At 36.4% G+C, this 19,099-nt stretch overlaps 1 protein-coding gene across 2 annotated transcripts in view; it reads right to left on the bottom strand.

Annotated features, from left to right (window-relative positions):
- Positions 1-19,099, bottom strand: part of DEPDC1B (DEP domain containing 1B) — a 94,484-nt gene that overhangs the window by 21,146 nt on the left and 54,239 nt on the right. For both annotated transcript variants that reach the window (XM_061129749.1, XM_061129750.1), the window contains exon 7: positions 18,378-18,518. In XM_061129749.1, the coding sequence (XP_060985732.1) occupies positions 18,378-18,518 (141 nt within the window). The remainder of the gene's footprint in view (positions 1-18,377; positions 18,519-19,099) is intronic.

The following is a 19,099-nucleotide window of genomic DNA, read 5'->3' as shown; positions in this document are numbered from 1 at the left end:
GGCAGATTCTTTACTGTCTAAGACACCAGGGAAGTCCTGTAATTAGACTACTTGATATTATCCTATATGTCATGGGGCTGTGTTCAATTTAATTCCCTCTACCCCCAGTCTTTTTAATTCCTGAAGTCCAATTTGGTTCTTTCTTCTTTGTTCTTTTTTTATGAGATTATCTTTTTTTAACAAAAACACATATACAGTTAAATGGGTTACCAGGTATATCCACTAAATTATGCCCATTACCACCATCTGAATTCTAGAATGTTTCTGTCACTGCAAAAAGAAATCTCCATACCTATTAGCAGTCACTCCTCATTTTCTCCTCCCCTCAGTTCCTGGAAGTCACTAATCTCTGTCTCTATAGATTTGCCTGTTCTGAATATTTCATATAAATGCAATCATACAATATGTGATTTTTTGGGTCTGGCTTTTTCCATTGAGAATAATGTCTTCAAGATTCACCCACATTGTACCATGTAACAGTATTTCATTCCTTTTGAAGGCTCAACAATATGCCATTATATAAATATACTTCTTTTTTTGCATTTATCATTTGATGGACTTTTTTTTTTTTTACCATTCTGAGTAATGCTGCCATGAACATTCATGTACAAGATGTAGTGACATATACTTTCAATTGCCTTGGGTATATGCCTAAGGGTGAAACTGCTGAATCACATGGTAACTCTATGATTACCTTTTTAAGGAGCTGCAGAACTGTTTTACAAAATGGCTCTGCCATTTTATACTCCCACCTGTAATATATGATGGCTGCAATTTCTCTACATTCTCATTAATACTTGTTAACCACCTTTTTTATAGAGCCATCCTAGTGGGTGTTAAGTGGTGTCTCATTGCAGTTATGATTTGCCCTGTTTTGAGGACGATCACCCTGGAGATGCCCAGCTTAGTGTGTATTCAGCAACAGATTCAAGGTGATTCCCATGCAGGGCTGTGGAGCTTTTCCTCTATATAACTGCTTTATATTAGTTTGCTAGTGCTGCCATAACAATATATCACAGACTGGGTGGCTTAAACAACAGAATTTTTTCTCTCACAGTTTTGGAGGCTAGGAACTATGATCAAGGCTTCAGCAGATTTGGTTTCTCCTGAGGCCTCTCTCTATGGATTGCAGATGGCTGCTTTCTTGTTCTGACCTCCATGTCATCCCGCAGTCTGTGTCCAAAATTAATCTCCTCTTCTTATTAGGACACCAGTCATATTGAACTAAGGCCAAGTCACACAGCTTTTAAGTGGAGAGGCTGGAGCTTGAACCAGTTGCAGAAATCATTCAAAATATTATTCAAAACATAATTAGCAATCAAAAAATTATTTTTAAAAAAAGTCATGTCATTTATGTACTCAACATTAGGAAAGTAGAGCTGCAAGGAGCATGGTAAATGATATAGAACCAAATGACTTTGGAAAAACTACTCAACTTCTTCTTTGGTCCACTGAGATTTTCCTTATCTGGAAATGGCAATAATACTAATACCAATCTCATGGGGGTATTGTGAAGGTTACAAAAACAATACTATAAAAGTGTGTCCAAAATTCTAAACAATACTCTTTTTATTCACAATGTACAAGAGAATACCTGTATGTTTATTAAAATTAAATAATAATTCAGGAAGACTTTATACACGTCAAGGCTTGATTCTGCCAAGTATCAGTTCAGTTCAGTCGCTCAGTCGTGTCCAACTCTTCACGACCCCATGGACTGCAGCACGCCAGGATTCCCGTCCTTCACCAACTCCCACAGCTTGTTCAAACTCATGTCCATTGAGTCAGTGATGCCATCCAACTATCATGTCCTCTGTTGTCCCCTTCTCCTTCCCTCAATCCTCCCCAGCACCAGGGTCTTTTCCAATGAATCAGTTCTTTGCATCAGGTGGTCAAAGTGCTGGAGTTTCAGCATCAGTCCTTCCAATGAATATTCAGGTTGCTTTCCTTCAGGATTAACTTGTTTTATCTCCCCGCAGTCCAAAGGACTCTCAAGAGTCTTCTCCAACACCACAGTTCAAAAGTATCAATTCTTCAGATCTCAGCTTTCTTTATGATCCAACTCTCACATCCATACATGACTACTGGAAAAACCATAGCTTTGACTAGATGGACCTTTGTGGGCAAAGTAATGTCTCTGCTTTTTAATATGATGTCTAAGTTGGTCATAGCTTTTCTTCCAAGGAGCAAGCAAGTGTCTTTTAAAATTTCATGGCTATAGTCTCCATCTGCAGTGATTTTGGAGCCCAAGAAAATAAAGTCTGTCACTGTTACCCCATCTATTTGTCTTCTCTTTCACTTTCATCAAGAGGCTCTTTAGTTCTTCTTTGCTTTCTGCCCTAAGGGTGGTGTCATCTGCATATCTGAAGTTACTGATATTTCTCACTGTAGTCTTAATTCCGGCTTGTGCTTCATCCAGCCCAGCATTTCACATGATGTACTCTGCATATAAGTTAAATAAGCACGGTGACAATATACAGCCTTGACATACTCCTTTCCCAATTCTGAACCAATCTGTTGTTCAATGTCCAGTTCCAACTGTTGCTTCCTGACCTTCATATAGGCTTCTCAGAAGGCAGGTAAGGTGGTCTGGTATTCCCATCTCTTGAAGAATTTTCCACAGTTTGTCTGGCAAGTATTTTCTGCTCTGATGCCTAGAACACTATAGGTGCTAAATTTAGTATATTAAGTGACTGAAAAGACTTGGGAAATCAGTTATACCACTATTTTGTTTGTTTAATAATCAAATGAGATTTTGAAAATTCTGCTCCCCTATCTTTGAAGACTAAACATTACTGAATGCCTTCTAGGCCCCAGTTACTATATATTAAGCAATTTTATCTGTTCACATTTAATCATTTTGATTATCTTGTAATGTAGGAAATACTGCCCCATTTTGCAAACAAGAACACTAAAGCCCAAAGTAGTTAAGACCTTCAGACTTTTCTCACAGCTAAGATTCAAACCTGTGAATCCCTTAAATGTATTATTAACAACTTCCTCTCAATAAGTCTGACTTGGTTTTAATTTTGTATTAAAAGTGAATGGTCAGCAATTTAATTACCAATTAAAAGATTTCACTCTCTACTTAATACCATACTCTATATACGTATTCACCTAGGGCAGGAATAGAGATGCAAATGGAATAGAGAATGGACTTGGGGACACAAGAGGTGAAAACAGGAATAGAGAGTGGACTTGTGAACAAAGCGGGGGAAGGAGAAGGTAGGATGAATTAAGAGAGGAGCACTGACATGTATACATACCACGTACAGAACAGCTGGTGGGAAGCTGCTGTGCTAACAAGCAAAGGGAGCGCAGCGAGGTGCTCCAGGATGACCTGGGGCAGTGCGGGGGGCAGGGGGAAGCTCAGGAGGGAGGGGAGATATGGATACACACAGCTGAGTCATGCTGTTGGACAGCAGAAACTAACACAGCACTGTAGTTATATTCCAATTAAATTTTTTTAATTTAAATTAAAACTAAGAACATTCATAATGATAAACCTAATTTATAAAGATTATGAAAATAGCTAACATTTATTAAGCATTTTATTATGAATCTAATAGTGTTCTAAACTCTAACAGTATCTCATTTAATCTTTATAATAATCTCTATGAGGTAGATACTATTATAATTTTTATTTACATATAAAGGAAAATGAGGCTTAAAAGATTATATCATTTGCTCAAATCACACAGCTAGTCAATAATAGAGAAGAATTTGAGTCCAAAAAGCCTAGGCATTCATGCCCTAAACACCAGCCAATTACTTCCTAAGGATAAATTCATAGAAACAGAAATGCTGGTTCAAAGAATATGCACAAATATTCAATAAACAGATAGATAAATAAAATGGCATTCTTCAACTTGAGGCAAGGATTAGAGAATGAAAAGAACAGAGAATTTCTCAATGAAGCTAAATTTGAAACTAGCTCCTTTACAAGGGTCCAGAAAACCATTTTCTTGAGAATTCAAAATGAAAGCTGGTTTCAAAATAAAAATGACGGCCAGTCCCCCTCCCACAAAGTAAAAATAGAATGTAATTTATCCCTGAAGATTATGGATGAAAAACTGAATATAGCCCTATAAAATATGAGCCATAGGTAAAAGGTATTTTTATCTAAATGTAAGGGACAAATCATGGGATTTTTGTAAATCATGTGTAAAGGATGAACCATGTGTAAAAGGCAAGCATTTTTCACAGTTATCTATTAGTACCAGTAATATCTGAACAATACTTTCTGAGAAGCCTTCACACTGTGGGGACAATCACATAAGATTGTGGGAACCTCACGTAAGTCCCCACAATCATCTTACTTTGTAGGTAGGTAGAGATGAAATTTAGAGTATTTTTTTTCAAAAATGTTTTACTACAACTAAAATTAAGAAATATATCTTATATCACAATAATATATATACAAATACATAGGTATTTAAAACAAAAAAGTTTATAAACATGCCTACTCTTATTATATACAGTGCACTCTGACATTTTATACACTATTCTATGGGTTTGTTTTTTTTAATGCCATTCTGCTACATAGAATTCACATCCAACATGATAGTTTCTGCAACAATGGCCTATGAACTACTAAATTTGAATTGAGGACTTCATATAACAAATATCCAGGAATACACAATCAGTAGTCCAAATAGATATTCTAGTCTTGAATTTAGGAGGTAGATCTGAGTTGAACATAAGAACTGAAAATCCTCATGGGTAGGTGATCCATGAAGTGCTACAGATGTGATCAAAGAGAAGATTTGATATTTCTATAATACTTAAGTTCTTCTGGGCATCCTGTCCCAAGGATATTATTTTTCAATCTGTTCAAATGTCAACATTTTTAGTTCTGCCTTTGAATCCTGGAGTGCTCTGTATTGCTTTCCTTAGTTCAATACATGTAGGAATTCTTAAATTTCCAAAAACTGTTTAATTTGAGCTGTTTCTATTTCCTAACTTCTTTCTCATTGCTAACCATTACCTAGTCTTTTTTTTTTTTTCTCTCCCTTGACAAAAGCACACTACAAGATTCAGGGAAAAAATGACTGCAAGAGAATTTAGCTTTCAAATATCCATGACAGTCTACAGTTGAACTTGAGACATCTTCAAAAAGAACTTGAAGTACTCACTGATTTTAAAGAGCTTCTTGATTTTTGTTTAAGGTTCAAAGAGGTTCAATGTTTTAGCTCTTTTATTCTTTGGACTCATTTCATTTTGCTAAATAAAAACTAAAAGAGTAAATTTTTTCATCTTTCATTATTTCTAAAATCTCATCATCACAAAATCACTGAATCCTCCTTCTCTTGAGAAAATAACAAGGGCCTTCTAGAGCCTCAGAGGTAACTTGTTACTTCCATTTCAGAATGATATAATAGTGCTTATCCCAATTATAGACTATAAAGCTCTATCACAAATAGTTTTACATAAAAAAATCTTCCTATCATTTGAGAGAAGACATGGCTAGATAGCAACATGTGCTTATCCTATCTCAACTTATGCATTGTTCCAATATTTTGTAGTTTTCAAGATGAAACAAAAAATACCTAATAGAAAATGTGTTACCCATCACTTTAAGTTTCATATTTTCATACCCATAAGTATAATAGGCATTATTGCTGTTTATCACAATGAGAAAACAGGCTCAGAAAGGAAAAGCAATTTACCAGAGTGGGTACAACTAGGTCAACAAACCAATAAGTTACCTAAGCTTCATGATGTTTCCATTGGTGAAATAAGAATAAAATAATGAAAAAATAAACTAGTCACCAAATTACTTAAGCAATTCATCTGAGACTTTTTTCAATCAGAGAAACATTCTGTTATTTAGCTGAACTAAGGAAGGATAAGTGAATAAATAATTAAATCTCAAAGAAACCCAGCTGCTCCTTATGAAAGTAATAAAATCAAAATCAATGGAAATTTGTAATGTTCTATGTTTTAGAAGTTAGGTGACACTTTTGGCTGTAATGAATGACCAATTGACAGGTTCAGAATTTTCCAGTGCTTTATGTGACACCTATCTTTGTCACCCTCCTTCCCACTCTCCAAAGGTGATATTAGATTTCTATTTTCAAATCATTAGGAACACAAACTTTCATTTTTGCAAAGTAGACATGATCATTCCATTAACATATACAGTAAGCTATTCCTTATGGGGGCATCAAAACGGAAGTGAAATTTAAATACTTTTGAGAAGGGCTGGAGTTTTCAAAAAGTCAGTGGACCATGTCTGTTCAGCCAGAGAACACAAGAGACTTGAGAAGAGTTCACTGTAGTTTTCGAACAACCAAAGGAATATAAAAGTTAAGTCACAGTTTCATCTCCACTGAGAAGAGGTATAAAAAGGAAATGGTTTATTCTAAGCTGCAAGAATTCAAACTACACACCAATTGGTAAGAACTCCCTGCCTACAAATATGTGGCAGTTTGGATGGGAAGGGGAGTTTGGGGAGAGTGGATACATATATATGTGACTGACTCCCTTTGCTGTCTGCCTGAGACTATCACAACATTGTTAATCAGCTATACTCCAATATAATATAAAAAGTTAAAAAAAAAATAGAAAAGAAAAGAACTCTCTGCCTAAAATGAGACATAATAAATGAGACTATTTCTCTGGAGACTTTTAAGTAAAAGCAAGCAAGTTGCCTTTGTGAATTGGCTTAAAGGCAGATAGAGTTATGCACAAACAAGATGACGCCCTTTCCGACAAGTGTCCCAAACTGCTATAACACTGTTATGAGTTCTTTAGCTTTTATGATTAGAAAGTCTTTCACCCAACCCAACATCAGATAAATATCAACTATTTTAGATTTGCATTTTAAAAATTTAATTCTCTAACCCAGCTGAAATTAATCCTGCTGAATAGACTAAAAAAGGTCCTAATTTTTCCCCAAGTTTTGTCAATTATTCTGATGATTACTAGTATACTTACAAATAACGTATGTGCTTAGTTAAAGCCAGCGAATGCCTAGGCATTGCCTAACTTTCTATCTTTAAGAACTACCTAACTCACTTTATTCCAACAGTCCCGACATAACAGTAGTCATTACATTTGGAGGTGATTCAGTATTCTTACCTTGGCCCATCAGCAACTTCAAAAGCTCGGGCCATAAGCCCTGGGACCTGTGAGCAGAGAGCAACAGCAGGATCTTTAGACTAACGTGGGCAAGAGCCCGTCTCTCTGGTCAAGTGCACCAAATAGGCACTCTCTGAAAAAAAAGAACTGTTTTTCCATAAGGATTACCATGGGATAAGGACCCTGAGACAATCTGAAGCATGAGGACAAAGAGAGATGGCATACAGCTCCAGAGGATCTCTAAAAGTCACTTTACACAAGAATCAAAGAGCAGAAAACCTAACTTCATGGATATTTCTAGATTAAAAAACACTGGCGGATACCTCAGCCTTTGAGCTAGATGATCACTTCTAGTCTGAAAGTGAAAGCTAGTTACTCTGTAGTGTCAGACTCTTTGTAACCCCACTATAGTCCACCAGGCTCATCCATCCATGGAATTCTCCAGGCAAGAACACTGAAGTGGGTTGCCATTTCCTTCTCCTGGTTCTTCCCAACCCAGAGATCAAACCTGGGTCTCACACATTGCAGGCTGACTCTTTACCAACTGAGCCACCAGGAATTAGATAACCAGTCTAGTGAATTTCAATGGCACTTTCTAAATTTCACCTCTAGGAGAAAGGGAACAGCAAAGGGCTGTTCAGCCTTCCAGACTATTAGCACATAAATTAGGAGCCACAAGCCCACCTGCCTATAGGAGCAGGCAAATGGAATAAATGAGCAGCAAAGGGGGTCAAGTGAACTTGACTTCACCATCTGAGAACAGGGAGCCCTGAAGTCTCAGTAAATTGGAATTCATGTCCCTGAAACACTGGCTCCCTCTAGTGGAGGCACTCGTTACACAGCTATAGCAGCTTATACCACTGAAAATTCAAGATCCAAAACTGCCAGATTTTCCAATTTTTTAAAGAAACCAAATCATAAATTCTTATGTAAATTTCCCATTTCTTAAAGTTTTACATTTAATTATATTTTCTTTTTAAAACACACAGGTTAAACCAGATCTATTTATGAGACACATTTGGCCCATAGTCTGAGATCTCCGATTTTAATACTATACACAACAAGCCAGTCAATTTTCCAAAACACTCTTTCTTGCTCCCACGCTCCTCTGTGCTTCCTTTATGTCCTGTTTCTTCCTCAGTATGCCAACTTATTGCAAGCTACACAACTCAATGGATGCCAGGGTGCATGTGAAGTGTGAGTAAAGGGTGCTATGCTGTCTCATTCACCCTATTAAAGAGTCAGCCAAACTCTGATGTTGATACACGAAACTGCCATTTTGGAAAAGAAGATTACTATTCAGGTATGTTGTTAGGTCAGACTGCTGAGCCAAAGTAAACCACCTTCTTAATTATAACAGGAAGTTTTAAACCTCAAAAAATGTCTTTTTCCTTTTTTTTCATTTTTTTCTTTAAGAACTCTTCAATATCCTGTTCCGCCTATCAATGTCTGTTCTCGGGGTCACATTTCTGGCATCAAGCTAGCATTATATCATGCAAGAAGCAAAGGAATGACCTCAAAAGAAATCCATTTCCATTGAAACTGCTACAGAATTAGTTTCTACACAAAGTAAAGTATTTTGTCTAAGAGTATCCTATTTCAATCAAAGTAAGAAAAAAGGTTTAAGGAATAAGTCAGTCCTTCTGGGATTCAACCTACACAACTAGTTTGCATGTACTTACATATGATAGGCTTTCCCAGATTCTAACAGGATTGCTATATTAAATAATCTGTTATCCATATAAACAAATTATGGTCTTCCATAACTACAGTGTACATCTTCGCTATGTAAAGATCTAAAAAATACAGTTTTCAATGCAGGGTGTCTGAAACATATTCACTTGAGAATGACTAATCAGGGACAGTTAATATATTACCATTTATACACATTAGTCTATTATTGCTGACACCTAAGTATAATAAATTCTACATTCTAACCATCCTTCTCCACCTCAGACTCTATAGATAATATTTTAGATGGTGGCTGACTGCCATCAATTCAGAAACAACCAGCTTCAATTCCTAGATGAGATCAAAATGAGCAACTGGGGTTAGGATAGACAAATGACATTACAAATATAAATGATTCAAATTGGATTTCATACATTTTTAAACACCTTCCATTTGATTTTCTAGAAGGCAGTTGCTCAAATGAAAATTTTTTCAGTCAGCTTCCACCAAGCTTCCAACTGACTCTGCCAATTTCAGGGGTGTCAAAAACCAAAGAAGTTATATAGCAAGTCCAGGCTGCAGTGCAAGCCTCCTGTCATTTAGACTGTACACAGAGCATATGCAATGGTGACCCATGTGTCTCTGCTCAGCCACAGATTTGATGTGCTCAAGCATCATAGTTATCTCCAGAAGAGACGGAACTCAAAATAAAAAATAAATTTGAAGGGATGTTAGCTGTGTTGTTAGGTTACAGAGAACAGTGGTACAATATCACTTACAACAAGTTCAAATTTTCCATACGGGGAGAGGAGACAAAATGGCGGACAAAACTGCTGAACAAATATCAACAAAAAAATGCTGGAACCTACCCAAAAAGATACCCTCCATCGAAAGACAAAGAAGAAGCCACACCAAGATGGTAGCAGGGACACAATAAAATCAAATCCCATACATCCTGGGTAAGCAACTCACAAACTGAAAAATTATTATACCACAGAAGCTCCCCCACAGGAGTGAAAACTGTGAGGTCCATGTACAGCTTCCCAGTCTGGGAATCTGGCAACAGAAGAATTTCTAAGAATCTGGCTTTGAAGGCCAGTGGGGTTTGATCATCAGAATTTACAGGACTGGGGAGACAGAAACTCTACTTTTTGAGGGTGCACACAGGGTCTCATGCTTATCAAGACCCAGAGAAAAAAAGCAGTGACACCATAAGAGACTGGGCCAGACTTACCTGCTAGAACTGAAGGTCTCCTGTGGAGGAGGGGGCAGCTGCAGCTCACTGTACAGACACGGACACTGGTGGTGGTAGTTCTAGGGAGTACTCACTGGTCTAAGCCCTCTTGGAGGCCACAATTTTCTCACCAAGACTTCACCCCACCCAACTGCACACAGGCTCCAATGCTGGCACACCTCAGGACAAACCACCAAGGTGGAAATACAGCCACACTCATCAGCAGATAGGCTATTTAGTCTTTCTGAACACACAACTTCCAGATAAACACACCCTCTGACACGGCTCTGCTCCCAAGAGGGACAAGACTAACCCACCAGTAGGCAAAACCACCCCCTCCCACCAGGAAGCCTGAACAAGCCTCTTAGACAGCCTCATCCACTAGGCAACAGATAGCAGACATATGAAGAACTACAACTCTGCACATGGAATAGAAACCATAACCACACAAAGTCAGACAAAATAAGACAGCAGAAAATATGTTCTGGATGAAGGAACAAGATAAAAACCCACAAGAACTACTAAATGAAGTGGAGCTAGGCAATCTACCTATAAAAAGAACTCAAGATGATCGAAGACCTCAGAAAAAGAAAGGACACACTGATTGAAAAGATACAAGAAATGTTTAACAAAGAAATAGAGAATAAACAAAAATGAACAATACATTAACTGAAATGAAAATACACAAGAAGTAATCAATAGCAGAATAACTGAGGGAAAGGAACGGATAAGTGAGCTGAAAGAATGGTAGAAATCACTGCCATGGAATAGGATAAAAGAAAAAAAAAAGACGGAAAAGAAGTGAAGACAGTCTAAGAGACCTCTGGGACAACAATTAAATGTACCAACATTCATATTATAGGGGTCCCAGAAGCAGAAGAGAAAGAGAAAGGACCTAGGAAAATACTTGAAGAGGTAATAGCTGAAAATTCCCCAACATGGGAAAGGAAACAGTCACCCAAGTCGACAAAACACACAGGGTACGAGGCAAGATAAACCCGAGAAGGATCACACTGAGACATACAGTAGTCAAACTGACAAAAACTAAATACAAATAAAAATATTAAAAGCAAAAATGGAAAAACAACAAATAATATACAAGGGAATTCCCAAGGTTATCAGCTTATATCTCAGGAGAAACTCTGCAGGCCAGAAAGAACTGGAATAATATATGTAAAGTGATGAAAGGGAAGATCCTACAACCAAGAACACTCTACCTAGCGAGGCTGTCATTCAGATTCCACGGAGAAATCAAAAGCTTTACAGACAAGCAAAAGCTAAGAGAATTCAGCACCACCAAACCAGCTTTGCAATATTTGCTATAGGAACTTCCCTAGGCAGAAAAGACCACAACTAGAAACCAGAAAATTACAAATGAAAAGGCTCACCAGTGAAGGCAAACATAGAGTAAAGGCTGGAAATCATCTATACACAAACACGATATCAAAGCCAGCAACCATGAGAAGAGAACTTATTGCAGAATATTGGCAACACATTGGGAATTAAAAGACCAACAACCTAAAACAATCTTGTTTATATACAGACTGCCATATCAAAACCTCCTAGTAACTGCAAACTGAAAATCTACAATAGACACACAACCAAAACACAACACTGAAGTTAGTCAACAAATCACAAGAAGACAAAAGAGGAAGGGAAGAAAAAACAACTACAAAAACAAATCCAATTACAAAAAAAAAGCCAAAACAATTAACAAAATGGCAATAAGACCATCAGTTCAGTTCAGTTCAGTCGCTCAGTCATGTCTGACTCTTTGCGACCCCATGAATCGCAGCATGCCAGGTCTTCCTATCCATCACCAACTCCCAGAGTTCACTCAAACTCATGTCCATCAAGTCGGTGATGCCATCCAACCATCTCATCTTCTGCCGTCCCCTTCTCCTCCTGCCCCCAATCCCTCCCAGCATCAGGGTCTTTCCCAATGAGTCAACTCTTCACATGAGGTGGCCAAACTACTGGAGTTTCAGCTTCAGCATCAGTCCTTCCAATGAACACCCAGGACTGATCTCCTTCAGGATGGACTGCTTGGATCTCCTTGCAGTCCAAGGGACTCTCAAGAGTCTTCTCCAACACCACAGTTCAAAAGCATCAATTTTTCAGCACTCAGCCTTCACTGTCCAACTCTCACATCCATACATGACCACTGGAAAACCCATAGCCTTGACTAGACGGACCTTTATTGACAAAGTGATGTCTCTGCTTTTTAATATGCTGAGTAGGTTGGTCATAACTTTCCTTCCAAGGAGTAAGCGTCTTTTAATTTCATGGCTGCAATCACCATCTGCAGTGATTTTGAATCTCAAAAAAATAAAGCCTGACACTGTTTCCACTGTTTCCCCATACTCATTATTACCTTACGCATAAATGGATTAAATGCTCCAACTAAAAGACACAGATTGGCTGAATGGATATAAAAACAAGACCTGTATATAAGATGTTTATAAGAGACCCACTTTAAATGTAGGAACATACACAGACTGAAAATGAGGGTATGAAAATGAAAAATCTACAAAATGAAAATGAAAATCAAAAGAAAGTTGGAGTAGCAATACTCATATCAGACAAAATCAACTTTAACAGAGACACTACATAATGATCAAGGGATCAATCCAAGAAGACGATGTAACAATTGTGTGTGTGTATATATATATATATACACATATATACATATACCCAGCTCTAATAGGAGCATCTCAATATATGAAGCAAAAATAACAGCCACAAAAGAAGAAATGACAGTAACACAATAATAGTGAAGGACTTTAACACCATTCTTGGATCAATGGACAGATAATCCAGATAGAAAATCAATAAGGAAACACAGGCCTTAAATGACACATTAGACAAGATGATTTAATTGATATTTATAGAGCATTCCATCCAAAAGCAGCAGAACACACATTCCTCTCATGTGCACATAGAACATTTTCCAGGGTTGACCACATGCTGGCCACAAAGCAAGGCTCAGTAAATTTAAGAAAAGTGAAAGTATATCAAGCATCTTTTCTGACCACAATGCTATGAAATCAGAAATCCACTACAAATTAAAAAACTGAAAAAAACACAAACAAATGGAGGCTAAACAATATGCTAGTAAAAAACCAATGAGTCACTGAAGAAATCAAAGAGGAAATTGAAAAATTACCTAGAGACAAACAAACAAAAAAACCACAACAATCCAAAATCCATGGAACACAGCAAAAGCAGTTCTACTCTGTGCGACCCTCTGGACTGCAGCCTGCCAAGTTCCTCTGTCCATAGGATTTCCCAGGCGAGGATAATGGAGTGTGTTGCCTTTTCCTCCTTAGGGGATCTTCTCAATCCAGGGATCAAATCTGCATCTCTTACATCTCATGCACTGGCAGGCAGGTTCTTTACCACTAGCACCACCTGGGAAGCCCCTCTAAGATATAAGTGTATATCAATACAATCTTACCTCAGGAAACAAGAAAAATCTCAAATAAACAATCTAACCTTAAACCTCAAGCACGCAGAGAAAGAACAAACACCCAAAGTTAGTGGAAGGAAGGAAATCGTAACGATTAGAACAAAAACAAGTGAACTACAGACAACAGAAAAGATCAATGACACTAAAAGCTGGTTCTTTGAAGAGATAAATGAAAAAAATTAACCTTTAGCCAGATTCATCAAGAAAAAGAAAAGGCTCAAATCAATAAAACTAGAAATGAAAAAGAAGAAGTCACAATGAACATCACAGAAATACAAAGGATCAAAAGAGACTACTACAAGCAACTATATGCCAATAAAATGGAAAATCTAGAAAAATGGACAAATTCTTATAAAGGTACAATTTCCAAAGATTGAACCAGTTAGAAATAGAAAATATGAACTGACCAATCACAAGTACTGAAATTGATTTGAAAACTCCCAACAAACAGTTCTAATCAGACATTTAAAGAAGAGTTAAGACCTATCCTTCTGAAACTATTCCAAAACAGTGCTGAGGAAGGAACACTCCCAAAATCATTCTATGAGGCCACCAGCACCCTGATACCAAAACCAGACAAAGATATCACCAAAAAAGAAAATGATAGGCTGATACCAAAACCAGACAAAGGTATCACCAAAAAAGAAAATTACAAAGATATCACACAAAAAAAGAAAATTACAGCAGAAAATTACTGCTGAATACAGGTGCAAAAATCCTCAACAAAATACTAGCAAACCAAATGCAACAATGCACTAAAAGGATCATATACCATAATCAAGTGGGATTTATCCCAGTGATACAAGGATTTCCCCATATTCACAAATCAGTGTTGTACACCATATCAACAAACTGAAGAATAAAAACCATATCATCTCAGTAGATGCAAAAAAGCTTTTGACAAAATTCAACATCCATTTATGATAAAAACAAAAACTCTCCAGAAAGTGGGCACAGAGGGAACACTGTTGTTGTTCAGTCACCCAGTTGAGTCCGACTCTTTGCAACCCCTAGGGACTGTTCCCATAGAGGGAACATACCTCAACATAATAAAAGCCATATATGACAAACCTACAGCAAACATCATACTCAAGAGTGAAAAGCTGAAAGCATTTCCTCTAAGATCAGGTATAAGACAAGGATGTCCACCCTTGCCCCATTTTTCAACAGTTTTAGAAGTCCTAGCAACAGTAATCAGAGAAGAAATAAAAGAAATCCAAATTAGGAAAGAAATAAAATGGTCAGTGTTTGCAGATGACATGACACTATACATAGAATCCTAAAGATGCTACTAGAAAACTACTAGTGCTCATCAGTGAATTTGGTAAAGTTGCAGGATGCAAAATTAATACACAGAAATCTGTTGCATTTCCATATGCTAACAATGAAAGGTCAAAAAGAGAAAAGACAATTCCAGTTACCACTGCAACGAAAAGAAGAAAACACCTAGGAATAAACCTATCTAAGGAGGCAAAAGACCTGTGCTCTGAAAATGGTAAGATGCTGATAAAGAAATTGAAGATGACAAAAATAGAAAGATATACCTTGTTTGTGGATTAGAAGAATCAATACTGTCAAAATGACTATACTACCCAAGGCAGATTCAGTGATATTTCTATAAAATGTCATTTTTCACAAAACTAGAACAAAAAAATCTTAAATCTGTATGGAAACACAAATAGCCAAAGCAATTCTGAGAAAAAAGAACGGAGCTAAAAGAATCCAGTTCCCTGACTTCTGCTTATACTACAAAGCTACTGTCATCAAAACAGTACAGAACTGGCACAAAAACAGAAATAAATCAATAGAACAGGAAAGAAAGCCCAAAAATAAACTACACACCTATGGTCAATTAATCTACAACAAAAAAGGAAAAGCCATGCAGTGAAGAAAGGACAGTCCCTTCAATAAATGGTGCTGAGAAAATTGGACAGCTACATGGAAAAAAATGAAATTAGAACATTCTTTGACAACATGCACAAAAATAAACTCAAAATGAATTAAAGACCTAAATATAAGTAAGGACACTATAAAACTCTTAGAGGAAAATATAGGCAGAACACTCTTTTGACATAAATTGCAACAACATCTTTTTCAAGCCATCTCCTAGAGTAATGGCAATAAAAACAAACAAATGGGACCTGATGAAACTCAAAAGCTTTTGTACAGCAAAAGAATGGGGGCGAGGGAGGGGACATATGTACACCTATGGCTGATTCATGTTGGTGTTGACAGAAAACAAAATTCTGTAAAGCAATTATCCTTCAATTAAAAATAAATTTTAAAAAAAGAATGGGGGCTTCCCAGGTGGCACTAGCGGTGAAGAACTTGCCTGACAATGCAGGAGATGAGGGTTCAGTCCCTGGGTTGGGAAGATACCCTGGAGGAGGGCATGGCAACCCAGTCCAGTATTCTTGCCTGGAGAATCACATGGACAGAGGAGCCTGGCAGGCTATGGTCCACAGGGTTGCAAAGAGTCAGACACGACTGAAGCGACTTAGCACACACGTATAGCTAAGGAAACCATAAAGAAAACAAAAAGACAACCCACAGATGGGAAAAAATATTTGCAAACGATGTGACTAAAGGGATTAATCTCCAAAATTTACAAATAGTTCCTGTGGCTAAATATCAAAAAAACAAACAATCCAATCAAAAAATGGGCAAAAGTCTCAACATTTCTCCAAGGATACAGATGGCCAAGAGGAATATGAAAAGATAATCAACATCAATAATTATTAAAGAAATGCAAATCAAAACTACAATGAGATATCACCTCACATCAGTCAGAATGGCCATTATCAAAAAAAATCTACAAGCAATAAATACTGGAGAGGGCCTGGAGAACAGGGAACCCTCCTACACTGTTGGTGGGAATGTAAATTGATACAGCCACTATGGAGACAAGTATGAAGTTTCCTTAAGAACTAAAAATAGAGCAATATCAAAAATAGAGCTAGAGTGGGATCCAGCTATCCCACTTCTGGGCATGTATCCAGAGAAAAACATGGTTTGAAAGGATACATGCACCCCAATGTTCACTGTAGCACTGTTTACAATAGCCAAGACATGAACGCAACCTAAATGTCCATCGATAGATGAATGGGAAAAGAAGTTGTCGTACATATATAAATGGACCTACTCAGTCTTTGAAAGCAATGAAACGTCATTTGCAGCAACATGGATGTACCTAGAGATTATCACACTGAGTGAAGTAAGAGAAAGGGAGATAACATGGCTATCATTTATATTTGAAATCTTAAAAAAATGATACAGATGAACTTCTTTACAAAACAGAAACAGACTCAGACTTAGAGAACAAACTATGGTTACCAGAGGATGGGCAGGAGGGAGGGGTAGACTGTGAATCTGGAACTAAAATGTACATACTCCTATATTTAAATAGATAACCAACAAGGACCTACGTATAGCACAGGGAACTCTGCTCAATACACTGTAATAGCCTAAATGGGTAAAAAAACAATGGATACAGTTCTGTTTATGCATAACTGAATTACTTTGCTGTACATCTGAAACTAACAACATTGTTAATCAAATATACTCCAACATAAAATAAATTTTTTAAATACAATTTTTCCAAGTTCTTTTGTTTCAAAATCAGATCATTTTACCATAAAACATTATGAAAATGGAAAATGACAAGAAAATCTAAGAATTGGTTTGTAATCTTGTCTTTGGAATTATTTTACCAGTGGCATAAAGGCACTAAGTAGCTATGAAGAGAATCTACTCAATTAGTCCTTATGCATATTAAACAACAGCTAGTACTCATCATCAGGCATGATATTCACAAGTACACAAGCCTCCAATACTCCCTGGTGGAAAACAAAATATCAAGAAGACCCAGTGGTCTCAAAACACTGTAACAGGCCTAAACCCTTCATCTGTTCTTAATTTTGATCTCTCTGAAACAAACTCCCTCTTAGATACATGATTTAAAATTGTTCCATGTTGCTTATCATCAGAAACCCTATGAAATCTTAAAATTTAAAGTATTGTGCTAAGAGATTAGGTATATTACTCACATATTGCTGATTGTTAGGATACTATGGCAGCATACATACTTTCTAAGAAGAAAATTAGACAGGAGAAAGGGAAGAGAAGGGGAAGCAAGAATGAGAAAGGGAAGGAAGCATGGGAAGGTAAAGACTGTTGAACTCTACAACACTCAAAACCAAAACAATGTTAATTTCTACAATTTACATAACAGAATATGATACCCACACAGTGGTTTGGTCATTAAAGCAAACATTTGTTTACAAGAAAACAATAATACGTATTCAACAATCATGATAGGAACAGAAAAAACTGATTTCCAAGGAGAAAGGAACACTATCAGAAAGACCTACACCAATAATACTGGTTTTTCCTTCTTTTACCATGTTTCTCGGGCAGTATACAACATTCTGAAATATAAATATATGTAAGAAATCACAATAAGTTTTAGAGAATAATAGTTACTATATTTATTTTACATGTCACAAATAACATATAATCCTACAAAACCCTGTTACTTCTATAAAAAGATTTCTAAATGATTATCTTTCATGGTTGACTATTCATGAAGTCATATCCAGAGTAGTCATGAACAGTAAATGTCAAATTTACATTGTTCTCTATCAATAAACATATACATATATTTTTTTTAATAAAAATGACATAAACATATTATTCTTTCCTAAGAAATAAAAACTACTGGTCCATGTTTAGGTTTATTAATAGAGCTTAACTATTTTCTTTTCTTCCTGCATACAGCAAGACTCCAACCAGGCAAGCAGCTCATTTGTTTTTATTTCAAAAATACTACGGAAATTGGGCTAACAGAAGTCTCAAGATAAAGAAAAATGAAATGTTTGCATATAAATAATGAAGATACAAGTTCACTATATTCCAACTTACCTAATACACTGACAAAGGCATCAAAAAGGTGAAACGTAAGTAGAGGCTCTTTCAAGTGACCATAGTAATCAGCTATAGTTTTAAAGACATCTTTTTCAAATCCTAAATACATAGGCTGCTTCAAATCTGAACAATTAGGCCCTGTTAAAAAAGAGAAAGAAAAATATTAGTAAGGCAATAACCTGCAAGTATTGCTATTAGTCTCTGTGCATATACATGGTATGTACAGGTATGCAAAATCAGAAAAGTTTTCAAGGGGAAAATTGATATCATACATTTTACTTACATAAATATGCTTTATGTCTAAATTGAAGTCTATTATAAAACAATGAGGAAAACACTGGCTTACTTCCATTTTCAAAAAAAAACCCCTACTCTTTTATGACCTTCTGAAAGGTATTTTTATTAAAGGCAAACAGTGATCATTTTCTTTGACACATGTAATATTTGCCTAGTCTAATATGGCAACTACCTCACATATATAACAGATAATCTATAAAGCAATTTTTAAAGCTTTTAATTATTTTATCACTGCTATATTATAAAGTTCTAGAATTAGAGTTGAGTGAAATAACAATTTCTGCCTATAAACAATTTTAGACTAATAAGAACGTATACTCTTTTTTCTGAAGACATTCTGAAAAGGAGATTTTACATTGTGTCTTAAATTCATTCTGATTATAAAATTCTCCATTTGATCACCATCAAAAGATAATGTGTAT

Source organism: Dama dama, chromosome 25, assembly GCF_033118175.1.
Source record: "Dama dama isolate Ldn47 chromosome 25, ASM3311817v1, whole genome shotgun sequence".
Taxonomy (NCBI): domain Eukaryota; kingdom Metazoa; phylum Chordata; class Mammalia; order Artiodactyla; family Cervidae; genus Dama; species Dama dama.
The sequence above is the reverse complement of the archived record's forward strand: the minus strand, read 5'-3'. Positions and strand labels throughout refer to the sequence as shown.